Below are 20,729 nucleotides of genomic sequence, written 5' to 3'. Positions count from 1 at the left end.
TCTCTCGGTCTACCTCTTTGTTGCTGGCCTCTACATCAGGGCTAGAGGTCTCTGTGGTGGTAGAGGAGCTATCATCGTTGTCTGCCAAAACATCCTTCAGCTGGTCTCCCTGAGGTGGTTCTCCCTTTGCTCTCCTCTCCTTCTCCGCTCTCTTCCTCTGAGCATTAGTTTTACCTCTCAGCTGCTTCCCTTTAGAGTCCAGCACTGCAGGACAACACAACTACAGTCACAACTACTGCAGGACAACACAAATACAGTCACAACTACTGCAGGACAACACAAATACAGTCACAACTACTGCAGGACAACACAAATACACAAATACAGTCACAACTACTGCAGGACAACACAAATACAGTCACAACTACTGCAGGACAACACAAATACACAAATACAGTCACAACTACTGCAGGACAACACAAATGCACAAATACAGTCACAACTACTGCAGGACAACACAAATACACAACTACAGTCACAACTACTGCAGGACAACACAAATACAGTTACAACTACTGTAGGACAACACAAATACAGTCACAACTACTGCAGGACAACACAAATACACAAATACAGTCACAACTACTGCAAGACAACACAAATACAGTCACAAATACTACAGAACAACACAGCTACAGTCACAGCAGCATGTTTGGTTACAAAGGTCTTGTGCACTACCACAGCCCCAGAGAGTGTAGCTACAGTGCCATCCGAAAGTATTCAGACCGCTTGGCTTATTCCACATTTTGTTGTGTTACCGCCTGAATTCAAAATGGATAAAAATGATTTTTTTCACACATACTATACCCCACAATGACAGAAATATCTCATTTATAACGATCAAAAATATAAACACAACATGTTGTGGTGGTCCCATGTTCCATGAGCTGAAAAATAAATAAATAAATATATTTATGAAAAAATATATTTTACATACACACAAAAAAGCTTATTTATCTGAAATGTTATGCACAAACTTGGTTACATCCCTGTTAGTGAGCATTCCTCCTTTGCCAAGATAATTGATCCACCTGACAGGTGTGGCATATCAAGAAGCTGATTAAACAACATGATCATTACACAGGTGCACCTTGTGCTGGGGACAATAAAAGGCCACTCTAAAATGTGCAGTTTAGTCCCACAGCACAATGGCCACAGATGTCTCAAGTTTTGAAGGAGTGTGCAATTGACATGCAGACTGCAGGAATGTCCACCAGAGCTGTTGCCAGAGATTTTAATGTTGGTTACAACCCTGCCCAGTCATGTGAAATCCATAGATGAGGGCCTAATTAAATTATTTAAATTGAGTTAGTAAAATATTTGTAATTATTGCTTGTTGCGTTTATATTTCTGGTCAGTATACAGTAGTCACACCCAAGTCAATACTTTGGTAATTACTTTCTGGGTAATTCTCTAAGAGCTTTCCACAAATGGATTGAGCAACATTTGCCCATTATTCTTTTAAAAATTCTTCATGCTCTGTCAAATTGGTTGTTGATCATTGCTAGACAACCATTTTCAGGTCTTACCATAGATTTTCAAGTAGATTTAAGTCAAAACTGTAACTCGGCCACTCAGGAACATTCACTGTCTTCTTGGTAAGCAACTCCAGTGTAGATTTGGCCTTGTGTTTAAACACTGTGTATATTACTCTGGTCAGCCCCATCCATCATGGGTATAGAAAATATACAAAATGCTACCGTCGTTCTGTGTAGGGTAATGCTACCGTCGTTCTGTGTAGGGTAATGCTACCGCTGTTCTGTGTCGGGTAATGCTACCGTCGTTCTGTGTAGGGTAATGCTACCGTCGTTCTGTGTAGGGTAATGCTACCGTCGTTCTGTGCAGGGTAATGCTACCGTTGTTCTGTGCAGGGTAATGCTACCGTCGTTCTGTGCAGGGTAATGCTACCGCTGTTCTGTGTAGGGTAATGCTACCGCTGTTCTGTGTAGGGTAATGCTACCGCTGTTCTGTGTAGGGTAATGCTACCGTTGTTCTGTGTAGGGTAATGCTACCGTTGTTCTGTGTAGACAGAGGTAGGTGGTATTCCTGTAGAGGTGGCGATTCAGGTCTGTCCAGGTCGTTATCCATGGCCCCCAGGAGGCTGGCGTAGTCTGGGTCCTCTCCCCCAGAACAGCACCTTCTGTGGGGCATAGACGACCCTGACCCAGGGCCCCCGTTCTGGAGGTCCAGGAGTCCTCCACCCTGCCGCCTCTTGGAGCTCCGCGACTTCCGATTGGTCAGCTGACAGGAAACCGGGGCGCCATTGGCTAGCTGGGAGGAAGAAGAGGTGGAGGAGGTTTGCATAGTTGATCGACCAAAGCCCATCCTGGTTCTGTGTCCATCGAGGTCCATGGAGGCCCTGCTGTTCCGGCTCCCGACCCGGGACACCTCGCTACCAGAACCATACATCCCCCTGGTCGAGTTCTGGTGGGCGTCGCTGAAATCATTCAAGCTAAAAGGACAAAGAATAGTGGAGACATTACATTTTTTTAGAAGATGTAAATTCTCTCCACAAGAGGACCATAATATACATTCATACGAGTGGACTATTTGTGATGCAAGACACTTTAATGACAAACAAATCTATCTATAACAAAAAAGGAAGTCGGACTTACTTAGCATCACTTGAAATGCGTACTATTTCCCTGAGATCGAAGGGTCTGCCCGTCTCCACGGGACAGTCCAGAGACAGACGTCTCTTAAAGGGCTCCCAGATCCCCTGGGCTTCCAGGTAGGCTATAGCAATCACCAGCAGGAACATGGAGCTATGGAGGAGAAGAGCCATGTTAACAGGGAGCTACAGAGAGAAGAGCCAGGTTAACAGGAAGCTACAGAGAGAAGAGCCATGTTAACAGGAAGCTAGTAAATTATAATCTGATATAAACACTATGATGTGGTTGAAAAGCCTGGTCCCAGATCAGTTTGTGCCATCTTACCAATCACGATAGGAGTTGGTTATACAGCACAAACAGATCTGGGACCAGGCTATTTGAAAATGTGCTAATATTGGAAAATACTGCAGCTGCTACTATGTATTGTGTATACCTCATAATGAGGGAGAAGACTAGGTCCAGCTCCCAACTGGGTCTGGGTTATACATGTATGAATTTGGCCTTCCCTGTGGCTCAGATGGTAGAGCATGGTGTTTGTAACGCCAGCATGGTGTGTGCAACGCCAGGGTTGTTGGTTCGATTCCCACGGGGGGCCAGTACAAAAAATAAAATGTATGAAATGTATGCATTCACTACTGTAAGTCGCTCTGGATAAGTCTGCTAAATGACTAAAATGTAAAAAATGTAAATGTAATGAACATTGCACTAGGGAAGTATTCAGACCCCTTGACTTTTTCCACATTTTGTTACATTACAGTCTTATTCTAAAATCGATTAAATCGTTTTCCCCCCTCATTAATCTACAGATAATACCTCACAATGACAAAGCAACATTTTTATTTTTTTTATGTTTGCAAATGTATTAAAAAATAATAAACTGAAATATTACATTTCCAAAAGTATTCAGACCCTTTACTCAGTAGTGTTGGGTTGTAGTTTGAAATACTTGCTCCACCAGAAGTTAACGGGTATCTGTAGGAAGAATGTATATGGCGGAGGGTCAATGGAGGTTGGATAGGAGCCAGGGACTTGGAATGTTACTGAGGAAGGGAAAAGGAGATCACATGATGGAGGTCACTGATAAGGGTGGATAGCTGTGGATTAGTGAGGAATGGGGGCCGAGGTCAGGTCACTGATAAGGGTGGATAGCTGTGGATTAGTGAGGAATGGGGGCCGAGGTCAGGTCACTGATAAGGGTGGATAGCTGTGGATTAGTGAGGAATGGGGACCGAGGTCAGGTCACTGATAAGGGTGGATAGCTGTGGATTAGTGAGGAATGGGGACCGAGGTCAGGTCACTGATAAGGGTGGATAGCTGTGGATTAGTGAGGAATGGGGACCGAGGTCAGGTCACTGATAAGGGTGGATAGCTGTGGATTAGTGAGGAATGGGGACCGAGGTCAGGTCACTGATAAGGGTGGATAGCTGTGGATTAGTGAGGAATGGGGGCCGAGGTCAGGTCACTGATAAGGGTGGATAGCTGTGGATTAGTGAGGAATGGGGACCGAGGTCAGGTCACTGATAAGGGTGGATAGCTGTGGATTAGTGAGGAATGGGGGCTGAGGTCACTGATAAGGGTGGATAGCTGTGGATTAGTGAGGAATGGGGACCGAGGTCAGGTCACTGATAAGGGTGGATAGGGGGAGTGATGAGCTCTACAGCAGAGTCTCACAACTCAATCGCTGGATGAAAACTGTGTTCTGCCCCTCCCAAAAGATAGAATTTGTAGATAATTGGCCCTCTTTCTGGGACTCACCCACAAACAGGACCAAGCCTGGCCTGTTGAGGAGTGACGGACTCCATCCTAGCTGGAGGGGTGCTCTCATCTTATCTACGAACATAGACAGGGCTCTAACTCCTCTAGCTCCAGAATGACATAGGGTGCAGGCCAGGCAGCAGGCTGTTAGCCAGCCTGCCAGCTTAGTGGAGTCTGCCATTAGCGTAGTCAGCTCAGCTTTCCCCATTGAGACCGTGTCTGTGCCTCGATCTAGGTTGGGCAAAATTAAAAATGGCGGTGTTCGCTTTAGTAATCTCACTAGTATAAAGACCTCCTCCATTCCTGCCATTATTGAAAGAGATTGTGATACTTCACATCTCAAAATTGGGTTACTTAATATGTTAGATCCCTCACTTCCAAGGCAGTTATAGTCAATGAACTAATCACTGATCATAATCTTGATGTGATTGGCCTGACTGAAACATGGCTTAAGCCTGATGAATTTACTGTGTTAAATGAGGCCTCACCCCCTGGTTACACTAGTGACCATACCCCCCGTGAATCCGGCAAAGGCGGAGGTGTTGCTAACATCTACGATAGCAAATTTCAATTTACAAAAAAAAAAACAATGACGTTTTCGTCTTTTGAGCTTCTAGTCATGAAATCTATGCAGCCTACTCACTCACTTTTTATAGCTACTGTTTACAGGCCTCCTGGGCCGTATACAGTGTTCCTCACTGAGTTCCCTGAATTCCTATCGGATCTTGTAGTCATAGCAGATAATATTCTAATTTTTGGTGACTTTAACATTCACATGGAAAAGTCCACAGACCCACTCCAAAAGGCTTTCGGAGCCATCATCGACTCAGTGGGTTTTGTCCAACATGTCTCTGGACCTACTCACTGCCACAGTCATACTCTGGACCTAGTTTTGTCCCATGGAATAAATGTTGTGGATCTTAATGTTTTTCCTCATAATCCTGGATTATCGGACCACCATTTTATTGCGTTTACAATTGCAACAAATAATCTGCTCAGACCCCAACCAAGGAGCATTAAAAGTCGTGCTATAAATTCTCAGACAACCCAAAGATTCCTTGATGCCCTTCCAGACTCCCTCTGCCTACCCAAGGACGTCAGAGGACAAAAATCAGTTAACCACCTAACCGAGGAACTCAATTTAACCTTGCGCAATACCCTAGATGCAGTTGCACCCCTAAAATTTAAAAACATCTGTCATAAGAAACTAGCTCCCTGGTATACAGAAAATACCCGAGCTCTGAAGCAAGCTTCCAGAAAATTGGAACGGAAATGGCGCCACACCAAACTGGAAGTCTTCCGACTAGCTTGGAAAGACAGTACCGTGCAGTATCGAAGAGCCCTCACTGCTGCTCGATCATCCTATTTTTCCAACTTAATTGAGGAAAATAAGAACAATCCGAAATTTCTTTTTGATACTGTCGCAAAGCTAACTAAAAAGCAGCATTCGCAAATGGAGGATGGCTTTCACTTCAGCAGTAATACATTTATGAACTTCTTTGAGGAAAAGATCATGATCATTAGAAAGCAAATTACGGACTCCTCTTTAAATCTGGGTATTCCTCCAAAGCTCCATTGTCCTGAGTCTGCACAACTCTGCCAGGACCTTGGCTCAAGGGAGATACTAAAGTGTTTTAGTACTATATCTCTTGACACAATGATGAAAATAATCATGGCCTCCAAACCCTCAAGCTGCATACTGGACCCTATTCCAACTAAACTACTGAAAGAGCTGCTTCCTGTGCTTGGCCCTCCTATGTTGAACATAATAAACGGCTCTCTATCCACCGGATGTGTACCAAGCTCACTAAAAGTGGCAGTAATAAAGCCTCTCTTGAAAAAGCCGAATCTTGACCCAGAAATTATAAAAAACTATCGGCCTATATCGAATCTTCCATTCCTCTCAAAAATTTTAGAAAAAGCTGTTGCACAGCAACTCACTGCCTTCCTGAAGACAAACAATGTATACGAAACGCTTCAGTCTGGTTTTAGACCCCATCATAGCACTGAGACTGCACTTGTGAAGGTGGTAAATGACCTTTTAATGACGTCAGACCGAGGCTCTGCATCTGTCCTCGTGCTCCTAGATCTTAGTGCCGCTTTTGATACCATCGATCACCACATTCTTTTGGAGAGATTGGAAACCCAAATTGGTCTACATGGACAAGTTCTGGCCTGGTTCAGATCTTATCTTTCAGAAAGATATCAGTTTGTCTCTGTGAATGGTTTGTCCTCTGACAAATCAATTGTAAATTTCGGTGTTCCTCAAGGTTCCGTTTTAGGACCACTATTGTTTTCACTATATATTTTACCTCTTGGGGATGTCATTCGAAAACATAATGTTAAATTTCACTGCTATGCGGATGACACACAGCTGTACATTTCAATGAAACATGGTGAAGCTCCAAAATTGCCCTCGCTAGAAGCCTGTGTTTCAGACATAAGGAAGTGGATGGCTGCAAACTTTCTACTTTTAAACTCGGACAAAACAGAGATGCTTGTTCTAGGTCCCAAGAAACAAAGAGATCTTCTGTTCAATCTGACAATTAATCTGGATGGTTGTACAGTCGTCTCAAATAAAACTGTGAAGGACCTCGGTGTTACTCTGGACCCTGATCTCTCTTTTGAAGAACATATCAAGACTGTTTCAAGGACAGCTTTTTTCCATCTACGTAACATTGCAAAAATCAGAAACTTTCTGTCCAAAAATGACGCAGAAAAATTAATCCATGCTTTTGTTACTTCTAGGCTGGACTACTGCAATGCTCTACTTTCCGGCTACCCGGATAAAGCACTAAACAAACTTCAGTTAGTGCTAAATACGGCTGCTAGAATCCTGACTAGAACCAAAAAATGTGATCATATTACTCCAGTGCTAGCCTCCCTACACTGGCTTCCTGTTAAGGCAAGGGCTGATTTCAAGGTTTTACTGCTAACCTACAAAGCATTACATGGGCTTGCTCCTACCTATCTTTCCGATTTGGTCCTGCCGTACATACCTATACGTACGCTACGGTCACAAGACGCAGGCCTCCTAATTGTCCCTAGAATTTCTAAGCAAACGGCTGGAGGTAGGGCTTTCTCCTATAGAGCTCCATTTTTATGGAATAGTCTGCCTACCCATGTGAGAGACGCAGACTCAGTCTCAACCTTTAAGTCTTTACTGAAGACTTATCTCTTCAGTAGGTCCTATGATTAAGTGTAGTCTGGCCCAGGAGTGTGAAGGTGAACGGAAAGGCTGGAGCAACGAACCGCCCTTGCTGTCTCTGCCTTGCCGGTTCCCCTCTTTCCACTGGGATTCTCTGCCTCTAACCCTATTACAGGGGCTGAGTCACTGACTTACTGGTGTTCTTCCATGCCGTCCATGGGAGGGGTGCGTCACTTGAGTGGGTTGAGTCACTGACGTGGTCTTCCTGTCTGGGTTGGCGCCCCCCCCTTGGGTTGTGCCATGGCGGAGATTTTGTGGGCTATACTCGGCCTTGTCTTCGGACGGTAAGTTGGTGGTTGTAGACATCCCTCTAGTGGTGTAGGGGCTGTGCTTTGGCAAAGTGGGTGGGGTTATATCCTGCCTGTTTGGCCCTGTCCGGGGGTATCATCGGATGGGGCCACAGTGTCTTCTGATCCCTCCTGTCTCAGCCTCCAGTATTTATGCTGCAGTAGTTTATGTGCCGGGGGGCTAGGGTCAGTCTGTTTCATCTGGAGTATTCTCTTGTCTTATCCGGTGTCCTGTGTGAATTTAAATACGCTCTCTCTAATTCTCTCTTTCTCTCTTTCTTTCTTTCTCTCGGAGGACCTGAGCCCTAGGACCATGCCTCGGGACTACCTGGCATGATGACTCCTTGCTGTCCCCAGTCCACCTGGCCATGCTGCTGCTCCAGTTTCAACTGTTCTGCCTGCGGCTACAGAACCCTGACCTGTTCACCGGACGTGCTTGTTGCACCCTCGACAACTACAATGATTATTATTATTTGACCATGCTGGTCATTTATGAACATTTTAACATCTTGACCATGTTCTGTTATAATATCCACCCGGCACAGCCAGAAGAGGACTGGCCACCCCTCATAGCCTGGTTCCTCTCTAGGTTTCTTCCTAGGTTTTTGGCCTTTCTAGGGAGTTTTTCCTAGCCACCGTGCCTCTTTCACATGCATTGCTTGCTGTTTGGGGTTTTAGGCTGGGTTTCTGTACAGCACTTTGAGATTTCAGCTGATATACGAAGGGCTATATAAATAAATTTGATTTGATTTGGATAGCTGTGGATTAGTGAGGAATGGGGGCCGAGGTCAGGTCACTGATAAGGGTGGATAGCTGTGGATTAGTGAGGAATGGGGACCGAGGTCAGGTCACTGATAAGGGTGGATAGCTGGGGATTAGTGAGGAATGGGGGCCGAGGTCACTGATAAGGGTGGATAGCTGGGGATTAGTGAGGAATGGGGGCTGAGGTCAGGTCACTGATAAGGGTGGATAGCTGTGGATTAGTGAGGAATGGGGGCTGAGGTCAGGTCACTGATAAGGGTGGATAGCTGTGGATTAGTGAGGAATGGGGGCCGAGGTCACTGGTAAGGGTGGATAGCTGGGGATTAGTGAGGAATGGGGGCTGAGGTCAGGTCACTGATAAGGGTGGATAGCTGTGGATTAGTGAGGAATGGGGGCCGAGGTCAGGTCACTGATAAGGGTGGATAGCTGTGGATTAGTGAGGAATGGGGGCCGAGGTCAGGTCAGGTCACTGATAAGGGTGGATAGCTGTGGATTAGTGAGGAATGGGGGCCGAGGTCAGGTCAGGTCACTGATAAGGGTGGATAGCTGTGGATTAGTGAGGAATGGGGGCCGAGGTCAGGTCAGGTCACTGATAAGGGTGGATAGCTGTGGATTAGTGAGGAATGGGGGCCGAGGTCAGGTCACTGATAAGGGTGGATAGCTGTGGATTAGTGAGGAATGGGGGCCGAGGTCAGGTCAGGTCACATGAAAGGAGAAGGAACAGTTTATTACCCACATTACTTAACTTCCTGCCTAACAACAAAGATGAAGTGTTTACAGAAAAGGAGGAGACTCCGCCTAAAGGGTGTATAAATACTTGTGCTCGAGGAAACACGTCTGTTTTATGCAGCTGTGTGACCCAGTGGGTGAATAAACTTGGTTTGGGCTTTACTAGTCGTCCGTGAGTTTTACTCTATTTAGAATATAACAGTACATTGTTGAAGCACCTTTGGCAGCGATTACAGCCTCCAGTCTTCTTGGGTATGACACTACAAGCTTGGCACACCTGTATTTGGAGAGTTTCTCCCATTCTTCTCTGCAGATCCTCTCAAGCTCTGACAGGTTACATGGGGAGCGTCGCTACACAGCTATTTTCAGGTCTCTCCAAAGATGTTTGATCGGGTTCAAGTCTGGACTCTGGGTGGGCCACTCAAGGACATTCAGAGACTTGTCCCAAAGCCACTCCTGTGTTGTCTGCTTAGGGTCGTTGTGCTGTTGGAAGGTGAACCTTCGCCCCCAGTCTGAGGTCCTGAGCAGGTTTCATCAAGGATCTCTGTACTTCGCTCTGTTCATCTTTGCCTCGATCCTGACTAGTCTCCCAGTCCCTGCCTCTGAAAAACCTCCCCACAGCATGATGCTGCCACCACCATGCTTCACCATAGGGATGGTGCCAGGTTTCCTCCAGACGTGACGCTTGGCATTCAGGTCAAAGAGTTCAATCTTGGTTTCATCAGACCAGAGAATCTTGTTTCTCATGGTCTGAGAGTTCTTCAGGTGCCTTTTGGCAAACTCCAAGTGGGCTGTCATGTGCCTTTTACTGTGGAGTGGCTTCTGCCTGGCCACTCTACCATAAAGGCCTGATTGGTGGAGTGCTGCAGAGATGGTTGTCCTTCTGGAAGTTTCTCCCATCTACACAGAGGAACTCTGGAGCTCTGTCAGAGTGACCATCGGGTTGTTGGTCACCTCCCTGACCAAGGTCCTTCTCCCCCGATTGCTCAGTTTGGCCGGGCGGCCAGCTCTAGGAAGAGTCTTGGTGGTTCCAAACTTCTTCCATTTAAGAATAATGGAGGCCACTGTGTTCTTGGGGACCTTCAATGCTGCAGACATTTATTGTGCCTCGACACAATCCTGTATCGGAGCTCTACGGATAATTAGACCTCATGGCTTGGTTTTTGCTCTGACATGCACTGTCAACTGTGTGACCTTTTATAGACAGGTGTGTGCCTTTCCAAATCATGTCCAATCAATTTAATTAATTGACCACAGGTGGACTCCAATCAAATTGTAGAAATATCTCAAGGATGATCAATGGAAACAGGATGCACCTGAGCTCAATTTAGTGTCACATAGCAAAGGGTCTGTAAATAAGGTATTTTTTAATACATTCCACCAGCCACGCTCATCAACCAGGTGGTGTGGCTGGGGAACGCTACTGTTTGGAGCACCAGCCATGCTTCACAATGGCCGGGGAATGACCTGGCCGGGGAATGCCACTGTTTGGAGGGTCAGCCATGCTCCACAACCAGCATTTCAAGGCTGCAGTGCCATGCTTGCAGTTATAACCACTCCCCCTCGTTAGGTTGCAACACACCTGGAGCCTCATTTATAACCATAAGGTGCTGTTTTAGTCAACACAGGTGAAGCTACTGGCTGGACGCCGGAGGCTGAGCTCACCGGACATTTGGTGGAAGCTCACGAACATTGCCTTAGGACTGCAGAAACGTAGGAAAGGACAAAAATTGGCTTGTAAACTGGATAGCAACCCTGCTATTTAGTCTCCTAAGTTAAGTCCAGCCTAAGTTTATCCCCTGTGTGTGGGAGTGTTTGATCATTCTTTCGGTGAACCGTTTTATTCGAATACATTGTCCAGCCTAGCCTGGTTTAAGCCTCTGTGTTTTTTAAACATTTTATTTCACCAGGTAGGCTAGTTGAGAACAAGTTCTCATTTACAACTGCGACCTGGCCAAGATAAAGCAAAGCAGTTTGACACAAACAACAACAGAGTTACACATTGAGTAAAACAAAACATACAGTCATTAATACAGTGTTGAACCTTTGTTATTGTTTGTCATCATTGCCACCCTGCCAGCCACGCCTAGCGAGTCGTTACATAGCATACCTCATGACGAGGGAGACGATGAAGTACAGCTCCAGCTCCCAGGAGGGTCTGGGGAGGGTCTCGGTGCAGGAGGCCAGCATGTGAAAAGGTAGAGAAGCGTTCAGGACAAACACAAACTCTGACCCTCCCTCCGTCACTAGCTTCAACTCCCGGATCACTCTGGAGGACGTGAAGTCCGGTGTAAACCTGGGATAGAGACAGACAGGAAGGAGAGACAGACAGGAAGGAGAGACAGACAGGAAGGAGAGACAGACAGGAAGGAGAGACAGACAGGAAGGAGAGACAGACAGGAAGGAGAGACAGACAGGAAGGAGATGCAGTCAGCCAGTGAATAGGGGCTACCTGCTACAGACATACAGGTTACATGTAAAACCAACCACAGTATCTAAACACACAGGCTTTTCGTCTTCTCTTTTCCTGTGCAAGTTAACCCTAACCTTTTCCTGTGCAAGTTAACCCTAACCTTTTCCTGTGCAGGTTAACCCTAACCCTTTCCTGTGCAGGTTAACCCTAACCCTATTCCTGTGCAGGTTAACCCTAACCCTATTCCTGTGCAGGTTAACACTAACCTAACCCTTTCCTGTGCAGGTTAACCCTAACCCTTTTCTGTGCAGGTTAACCCTAACCTAACCCTTTTCTGTGCAGGTTAACCCTAACCCTTTCCTGTGCAGGTTAACCCTAACCGTTTTCTGTGCAGGTTACCCTAACCTAACCCTTTCCTGTGCAGGTTAACCCTAACCTAACCCTTTTCCTATGCAGGTTAAATTACATTTGGTGTGATACTGCAGCACAATAAGATAGAGAACGGCTTGCTGACATCTGTGAACCACAACGACAAGACTCTCACAATAATTCACGTGCCTAAAACAAGGAAGTGGGAATAAGGAAGTAGGAATAAGGAAGTAGGAATAAGGAAGTAGGAAGTACGTAGGTCATTTATCATCAGGGCATTCCTATAGACCTGGTTAGGTTACCAATGCATCTTAGTAGCATAGACAGTCCCTCTGTGATATTTACAGCCGTTTATCGCAAACAAACTGACCAGGGTGCACCTGTGTCGTTTGTCAAATGAAGTGGCCAACGCAAACACCTCCACGTTGTAAAGCTGTTTGTCACGAGCCTTGCAGAGTTCATGTTGAGTCTCTTTAAAAGGCGAGAGGGGGAGAGAGGAGCGACAAGCAGCACAGAGAGGAACAGGGAGCACATTCATCCTCAGATAGTAAGACAGGGAACAGACAGCGAGTGGCTGAAGAGCCGTATTTATAGAGCTTTTAGGACGCGAGGAGAGAACACACACATCTGACTGCTAGCGTTTGCTCAGTGGCTGGTTGCAAGGCCTCTAATTATCTTTTGACCCATTTCAGTTCAGTAGACTAGAGCTCCTCTCGGTTCAGTAGACCAGAGACCCCTCTCGGTTCAGTAGACCAGAGCTCCTCTCATAGAGCTCCCCCCGGTTCACTAGACCAGAGCTCCCCTCGGTTCACTAGACCAGAGCTCCCCCCGGTTCACTAGACCAGAGCTCCCCTCGGTTCAGTAGACCAGAGCTCCCCTCTCGGTTCAGTAGACCAGAGCTCCCCTCTCGGTTCAGTAGACCAGAGCTCCCCTCTCGGTTCAGTAGACCAGAGCTCCCCTCTCGGTTCAGTAGACCAGAGCTCCCCTCTCGGTTCAGTAGACCAGAGCTCCCCTCTCGGTTCAGTAGACCAGAGCTCCCCTCTCGGTTCAGTAGACCAGAGCTCCCCTCTCGGTTCAGTAGACCAGAGCTCCCCTCTCGGTTCAGTAGACCAGAGCTCCCCTCTCGGTTCAGTAGACCAGAGCTCCCCTCTCGGTTCAGTAGACCAGAGCTCCCCTCTCGGTTCAGTAGACCAGAGCTCCCCTCTCAGTTCAGTAGACCAGAGCTCCCCTCTCAGTTCAGTAGACTAGAGCTCCTCTCAGTTCAGTAGACCAGAGCTCCCCTCAGTTCAGTAGACTAGAGCTCCTCTCAGTTCAGTAGACTAGAGCTCCCCTCAGTTCAGTAGACTAGAGCCCCCCTCAGTTCAGTAGACTAGAGCCCCCCTCAGTTCAGTAGACTAGAGCCCCCCTCAGTTCAGTAGACTAGAGCCCCCCTCAGTTCAGTAGACTAGAGCCCCCCTCAGGTCAGTAGACTAGAGCCCCCCCTCAGTTCAGTAGACTAGAGCCCCCCTCAGTTCAGTAGACTAGAGCTCCCCTCAGTTCAGTAGACTAGAGCTCCCCTCAGTTCAGTAGACTAGAGCTCCCCTCAGTTCAGTAGACTAGAGCTCCCCTCAGTTCAGTAGACTAGAGCTCCCCTCAGTTCAGTAGACTAGAGCTCCCCTCAGTTCAGTAGACTAGAGCTCCCCTCAGTTCAGTAGACCAGAGCTCAGTTCAGTAGACCAGAGCTCAGTTCAGTAGACCAGAGCTCAGTTCAGTAGACCAGAGCTCAGTTCAGTAGACTAGAGCTCAGTTCAGTAGACTAGAGCTCAGTTCAGTAGACTAGAGCTCCTCTCGGTTCAGTAGACTAGAGCTCCTCTCGGTTCAGTAGACTAGAGCTCCTCTCGGTTCAGTAGACTAGAGCTCCTCTCGGTTCAGTAGACTAGAGCTCCTCTCGGTTCAGTAGACTAGAGCTCCTCTCGGTTCAGTAGACTAGAGCTCCTCTCGGTTCAGTAGACTAGAGCTCCTCTCCTCAGCTACATTTCACATTATAAAAGACACCATCAAATGAATGTGATTCATTTGCGTAAGAAGCTATTACAGCCATTTATTTACAGGAATCAATTTCTGCAGCGTAGAATGACAGATAAGCCCATCCTGTCGCCACTTGGCCTCTGACGGACACTGTAAAGTGTCTTATCGGTAAGTGAATGGTGAAAGAGGACTTTATGATAAGTGAGTAAAGCAAAACTACTAAACAGCTACTGTGATTTTACAAACAATTGGCTGAACTTACAGTATCACTAGGTCTTCAGAAGCGTTTGGTTTAAGTGCAAATTGCTGACAGTTGAGAACTTTGAATCCGTATCCTTGGCAAGGCTGGCCGTTGATCTCTGCAGAGCGGATGTACAAGGGGAGCAGACCAGTGTTCTCCAGCCTGAAGGTCCTTCTCAGAGTGGACTTGGGCTCTTTGGACTTGATCTCTGGAAAGGAACAGTGGCGAGGGGGAAAGATGAGTTAAAAGAGTAATATTAGTTTAAAATGGAGATTTCATAGTGCATTGGTGAGGCAGGGTTTTAAATGATTAGCAGTGGCAGCATATTCTGAAGGGATACTGTGTCTGAGTCTGCACCAACCCCCACAGGGAATCACACTTCCCTACTTTTAGACTGGGACCCTCATAGTGACGAGACCTATAACTGGGTAAAGGGTAAGTCACTGGCTGTGCAGTCTCTGAGAAGCTAAAGTTAATAGACAGTGGCTAGTGAGAGAGTACACGGCCCTGTCCAGCGTCGCACACGGGGCCCTGTCCAGCGTCGCACACGGGGCCCTGTCCAGCGTCGCACACGGGGCCCTGTACAGCGTCGCACACGGGGCCCTGTACAGCGTCGCACACGGGGCCCTGTACAGCGTCGCACACGGGGCCCTGTACAGCGTCGCACACGGGGCCCTGTACAGCGTCGCACACGGGGCCCTGTACAGCGTCGCACACGGGGCCCTGTACAGCGTCGCACACGGGGCCCTGTACAGCTTCGCACACGGGGCCCTGTACAGCCCTGGGAGCCTGGTCTTCACTCCCGCAGAGTTAATACGTGGTGGAAACACCCCCAGAGTTAATACATGGTGGAAACACCCCCAGAGTTAATACGTGGCGGAAACACCCCCAGAGTTAATACATGGTGGAAACACCCCCAGAGTTAATACGTGGCGGAAACACCCCCAGAGTTAATACGTGGTGGTGGAAACACCCCCAGAGTTAATACGTGGTGGTGGAAACACCCCCAGAGTTAATACGTGGTGGAAACACCCCCAGAGTTAATACGTGGTGGTCTTCACTCCCCCAGAGTTAATATGTGGTGGTCTCCACACCCCCAGAGTTAATACGTGGTGGTCTCCACACCCCCAGAGTTAATACGTGGTGGTCTCCACACCCCCAGAGTTAATACGTGGTGGTCTCCACACCCCCAGAGTTAATACGTGGTGGTCTCCACACCCCCAGAGTTAATACGTGGTGGTCTCCACACCCCCAGAGTTAATACGTGGTGGTCTCCACACCCCCAGAGTTAATACGTGGTGGTCTCCACACCCCCAGAGTTAATACGTGGTGGTCTCCACACCCCCAGAGTTAATACGTGGTGGTCTCCACACCCCCAGAGTTAATACGTGGTGGTCTCCACACCCCCAGAGTTAATACGTGGTGGTCTCCACACCCCCAGAGTTAATACGTGGCGGTCTCCACACCCCCAGAGTTAATACGTGGTGGTCTCCACACCCCCAGAGTTAATACGTGGCGGTCTCCACACCCCCAGAGTTAATACGTGGCGGTCTTCACACCCCCAGAGTTAATACGTGGTCTGAAACACCCCCAGAGTTAATACGTGGTCTGAAACACCCCCAGAGTTAATACGTGGTCTGAAACACCCCCAGAGTTAATACGTGGTCTGAAACACCCCCAGAGTTAATACCTGGTCTGAAACACCCCCAGAGTTAATACGTGGTCTGAAACACCCCCAGAGTTAATACGTGGTCTGAAACACCCCCAGAGTTAATACGTGGTCTGAAACACCCCCAGAGTTAATACGTGGTCTGAAACACCCCCAGAGTTAATACGTGGTCTGAAACACCCCCAGAGTTAATACGTGGTCTGAAACACCCCCAGAGTTAATACGTGGTCTGAAACACCCCCAGAGTTAATACGTGGTGGTGGAAACACCCCCAGAGTTAATACGTGGTGGTGGAAACACCCCCAGAGTTAATACGTGGTGGTGGAAACACCCCCAGAGTTAATACGTGGTGGTGGAAACACCCCCAGAGTTAATACGTGGTGGTCGGAAACACCCCCAGAGTTAATACGTGGTGGTCGGAAACACCCCCAGAGTTAACCTGTCTGGGCTAGGGGGCAGTATTGAGAATTTTGGAAAAATATGTTCCCATTTTTAACTGCCTCCTACACCAACTCAGAAGCTAGAATATGCATATTATTGTTCAGGTTTGGATAGAAAACACTCTGAATTTTCTAAAACTGTTTGAATGGTGTCTGTGAGTATAACAGAACTCCTATGGCAGGCAAAAACCTGACAAGGTTTCAAGCAGGAAGTACCCTGTCTGACAAGGAGTCGTGCGTCTTGCATCTTTTTATTGAAAAGTAAGGATCTTAGCTGTAACGTGACAATTCCCAGGGCTCCAATAGGCTCTCAGAGCCCGCGAAATAACTGAAGGTTTACGAGGGAGCCTCAGGTTGAAACATATTATCGCCTTTTGTAAGTGGATGCTCCGAGGACCTTTCAATGATGCGCGTGCATGAGTCGCTTCTGAGGAGAAATTTTATTCGGCTGTTTAGGCTCAATGCATACTCCCGGTCGGAATATTATCACTTCTCTACGACATAAATGGCATAAAAATTGGTTTTAAACAGCGGTTGACATGCTTCGAAGTACGGTAATGGAATATTTAGACATTTTTGACACGCCAATGCGCCATGCGCGAAACCGGGAAGAAGCATTCTAGAACTCACGAACAAAACGTCGCTGTTTGGATATAACGATGGATTATTTGGGACCAAACCAACATTTGTTATTGAAGTAGAAGTCCTGGCAGTGTATTCTGACGAAGAACAAGCAAGGTAAGAACATTTTTCTTATAGGAAATGTGATTTTGGTGGATGCTGACCTGGGTGGGTATCTAAATAGCTAGCCCTGTAATGCCGGGCTATGTACTTAGATTATTGCAAAATGTGCTTCATCCGAAAAGCTATTTTAAAATCGGACATATCGAGTGCATAGAGGAGTAATGTATCTATAATTCTTAAAATAATTGTTATGCTTTTTGTGAACGTTTATCGTGAGTAATTTAGCAAACTGTTAGTAAATTCAACGGAAGTTTGCCGGGGGTTATGCGTTTTCTGAACGTCACATGCTAATGCAAAAAGCTGTTTTTTGATATAAATATGAACTTGATTGAACAGACATGCATGTATTGTATAACACAATGTCCTAGGTGTGTCATCTGATGAAGATCATCAAAGGTTAGTGCTGCATTTAGCTGTGGTTTGGGTTTATGTGACATGATATGCTAGCTTGAAAAATGGCTGTCTGATTTTTTCTGGCTGGGCACTCTGCTGACATAATCTAATGTTTTGCTTTCGTTGTAAAGCCTTTTTGAAATCGGACAGTGGGGTTAGATTAACGAGATTCTTGTCTTTAAATAGCTGTAAAATAGTCATATGTTTGAGAAATTGAAGTAATAGTATTTCTAACGATTCAAAAATCGCGCCACTGGAATATCAGTAGCTGTTACGTAGGTGGGACGAAATCGTCCCACATACCCCAGACAGGTTAATACGTGGTGGTCTGAAACACCCCCAGAGTTAATACGTGGTGGAAACACCCCCAGAGTTAATACGTGGCGGAAACACCCCCAGAGTTAATACGTGGCGGAAACACCCCCAGAGTTAATACGTGGCGGTCTTCACACCCCCAGAGTTAATACGTGGCGGTCTTCACACCCCCAGAGTTAATACGTGGCGGTCTTCACACCCCCAGAGTTAATACGTGGCGGTCTTCACACCCCCAGAGTTAATACGTGGTCTGAAACACCCCCAGAGTTAATACGTGGTCTGAAACACCCCCAGAGTTAATACGTGGTCTGAAACACCCCCAGAGTTAATACGTGGTCTGAAACACCCCCAGAGTTAATACGTGGTCTGAAACACCCCCAGAGTTAATACGTGGTCTGAAACACCCCCAGAGTTAATACGTGGTCTGAAACACCCCCAGAGTTATACGTGGTCTGAAACACCCCCAGAGTTAATACGTGGTCTGAAACACCCCCAGAGTTAATACGTGGTCTGAAACACCCCAGAGTTAATACGTGGTCTGAAACACCCCCAGAGTTAATACGTGGTCTGAAACACCCCCAGAGTTAATACGTGGTCTGAAACACCCCCAGAGTTAATACGTGGTGGAAACACCCCCAGAGTTAATACGTGGTGGAAACACCCCCAGAGTTAATACGTGGTGGAAACACCCCCAGAGTTAATACGTGGCGGTCTTCACACCCAGAGTTAATTCGTGGCGGAAACACCCCCAGAGTTAATACGTGGCGGTCTCCACACCCCCAGAGTTAATACGTGGCGGTCTCCACACCCCCAGAGTTAATACGTGGCGGTCTCCACACCCCCAGAGTTAATACGTGGCGGTCTCCACACCCCAGAGTTAATACGTGGCGGTCTCCACACCCCCAGAGTTAATACGTGGCGGTCTCCACACCCCCAGAGTTAATACGTGGCGGTCTCCACACCCCCAGAGTTAATACGTGGCGGTCTCCACACCCCCAGAGTTAATACGTGGCGGTCTCCACACCCCCAGAGTTAATACGTGGCGGTCTCCACACCCCCAGAGTTAATACGTGGCGGTCTCCACACCCCCAGAGTTAATACGTGGCGGTCTCCACACCCCCAGAGTTAATACGTGGCGGTCTTCACACCCCCAGAGTTAATACGTGGCGGTCTTCACACCCCCAGAGTTAATACGTGGCGGTCTTCACACCCCCAGAGTTAATACGTGGCGGTCTCCACACCCCCAGAGTTAATACGTGGCGGTCTCCACACCCCCAGAGTTAATACGTGGCGGTCTCCACACCCCCAGAGTTAATACGTGGCGGAAACACCCCCAGAGTTAATACGTGGTGGTCTTCACACCCCCAGAGTTAATACGTGGTGGTCTTCACACCCCCAGAGTTAATACGTGGTGGTCTTCACACCCCCAGAGTTAATACGTGGTGGTCTTCACACCCCCAGAGTTAATACGTGGTGGTCTTCACACCCCCAGAGTTAATACGTGGTGGTGGAAACACCCCCAGAGTTAATACGTGGTGGTGGAAACACCCCCAGAGTTAATACGTGGTGGTGGAAACACCCCCAGAGTTAATACGTGGTGGAAACACCCCCAGAGTTAATACGTGGTGGAAACACCCCCAGAGTTAATACGTGGTGGAAACACCCCCAGAGTTAATACGTGGTGGAAACACCCCCAGAGTTAATACGTGGTGGTCTTCACACCCCCAGAGTTAATACGTGGTGGTGGAAACACCCCCAGAGTTAATACGTGGTGGAAACACCCCCAGAGTTAATACGTGGTGGTGGAAACACCCCCAGAGTTAATACGTGGTGGTGGAAACACCCCCAGAGTTAATACGTGGTGGTGGAAACACCCCCAGAGTTAATACGTGGTGGAAACACCCCCAGAGTTAATACGTGGTCGGAAACACCCCCAGAGTTAATACGTGGTGGTGGAAACACCCCCAGAGTTAATACGTGGTGGTGGAAACACCCCCAGAGTTAATACGTGGTCTGAAACACCCCCAGAGTTAATACGTGGTGGTGGAAACACCCCCAGAGTTAATACGTGGTGGAAACACCCCCAGAGTTAATACGTGGTGGTGGAAACACCCCCAGAGTTAATACGTGGTGGTGGAAACACCCCCAGAGTTAATACGTGGTCTGAAACACCCCCAGAGTTAATACGTGGTGGTGGAAACACCCCCAGAGTTAATACGTGGTGGTGGAAACACCCCCAGAGTTAATACGTGGTGGTGGAAACACCCCCAGAGTTAATACGTGGTGGAAACACCCCCACAGTTAATACGTGGCGGAGACACCCCTAGAGTTAATACGTGGTGGAAACACCCCCACAGTTAATACGTGGCGGAGACACCCCTAGAGTTAATTTTGAATAAGATTCAACTCTGCACAACTCTTAAGGTAAAAACATATCCATTGTTTTTGTTAAAATTGCTAAAGTTCAGTAAATGTGGTTGGGAATCATTGATAAAATCAAATGTTATTGGTCACATGGTTAGCAGATATTAATGTGAGTGTAATGAAATGTTTGTCCTTCTAGTTCCGACAGTGCAGTAAATATCTAACAAGTAATCTAACAATTCCACAACAACTACCTAATACACACACATCTAAAGGGGTGAATGAGAATATGTACAAATAAATATATGGATGAGCGATGACCGAGCGGCATAGGCAAGGTGCAGTAGATGGTATAAAATACAGTATATACATATGATATGATGATGGACAGCAATATCCAAACCTTCTCAGATTTCTCAAG

The 20,729-nt window shown here is 47.3% G+C and overlaps 1 protein-coding gene across 2 annotated transcripts in view; it reads right to left on the bottom strand.

The window, feature by feature from the left end:
* The window catches only part of tmem131 (transmembrane protein 131), a 118,147-nt gene that overhangs the window by 7,997 nt on the left and 89,421 nt on the right, over positions 1-20,729 (bottom strand). For both annotated transcript variants that reach the window (XM_029695365.1, XM_029695364.1), the window contains exons 27-31: positions 14,405-14,591; positions 11,464-11,649; positions 2,616-2,765; positions 2,013-2,452; positions 14-204 (exon numbers count right to left, since the gene is read on the bottom strand). In XM_029695365.1, the coding sequence (XP_029551225.1) occupies positions 14-204; positions 2,013-2,452; positions 2,616-2,765; positions 11,464-11,649; positions 14,405-14,591 (1,154 nt within the window). The remainder of the gene's footprint in view (positions 1-13; positions 205-2,012; positions 2,453-2,615; positions 2,766-11,463; positions 11,650-14,404; positions 14,592-20,729) is intronic.

Source organism: Salmo trutta, chromosome 17 (genome assembly GCF_901001165.1).
Source record: "Salmo trutta chromosome 17, fSalTru1.1, whole genome shotgun sequence".
Lineage (NCBI taxonomy): Eukaryota > Metazoa > Chordata > Actinopteri > Salmoniformes > Salmonidae > Salmo > Salmo trutta.
The sequence above is the reverse complement of the archived record's forward strand: the minus strand, read 5'-3'. Positions and strand labels throughout refer to the sequence as shown.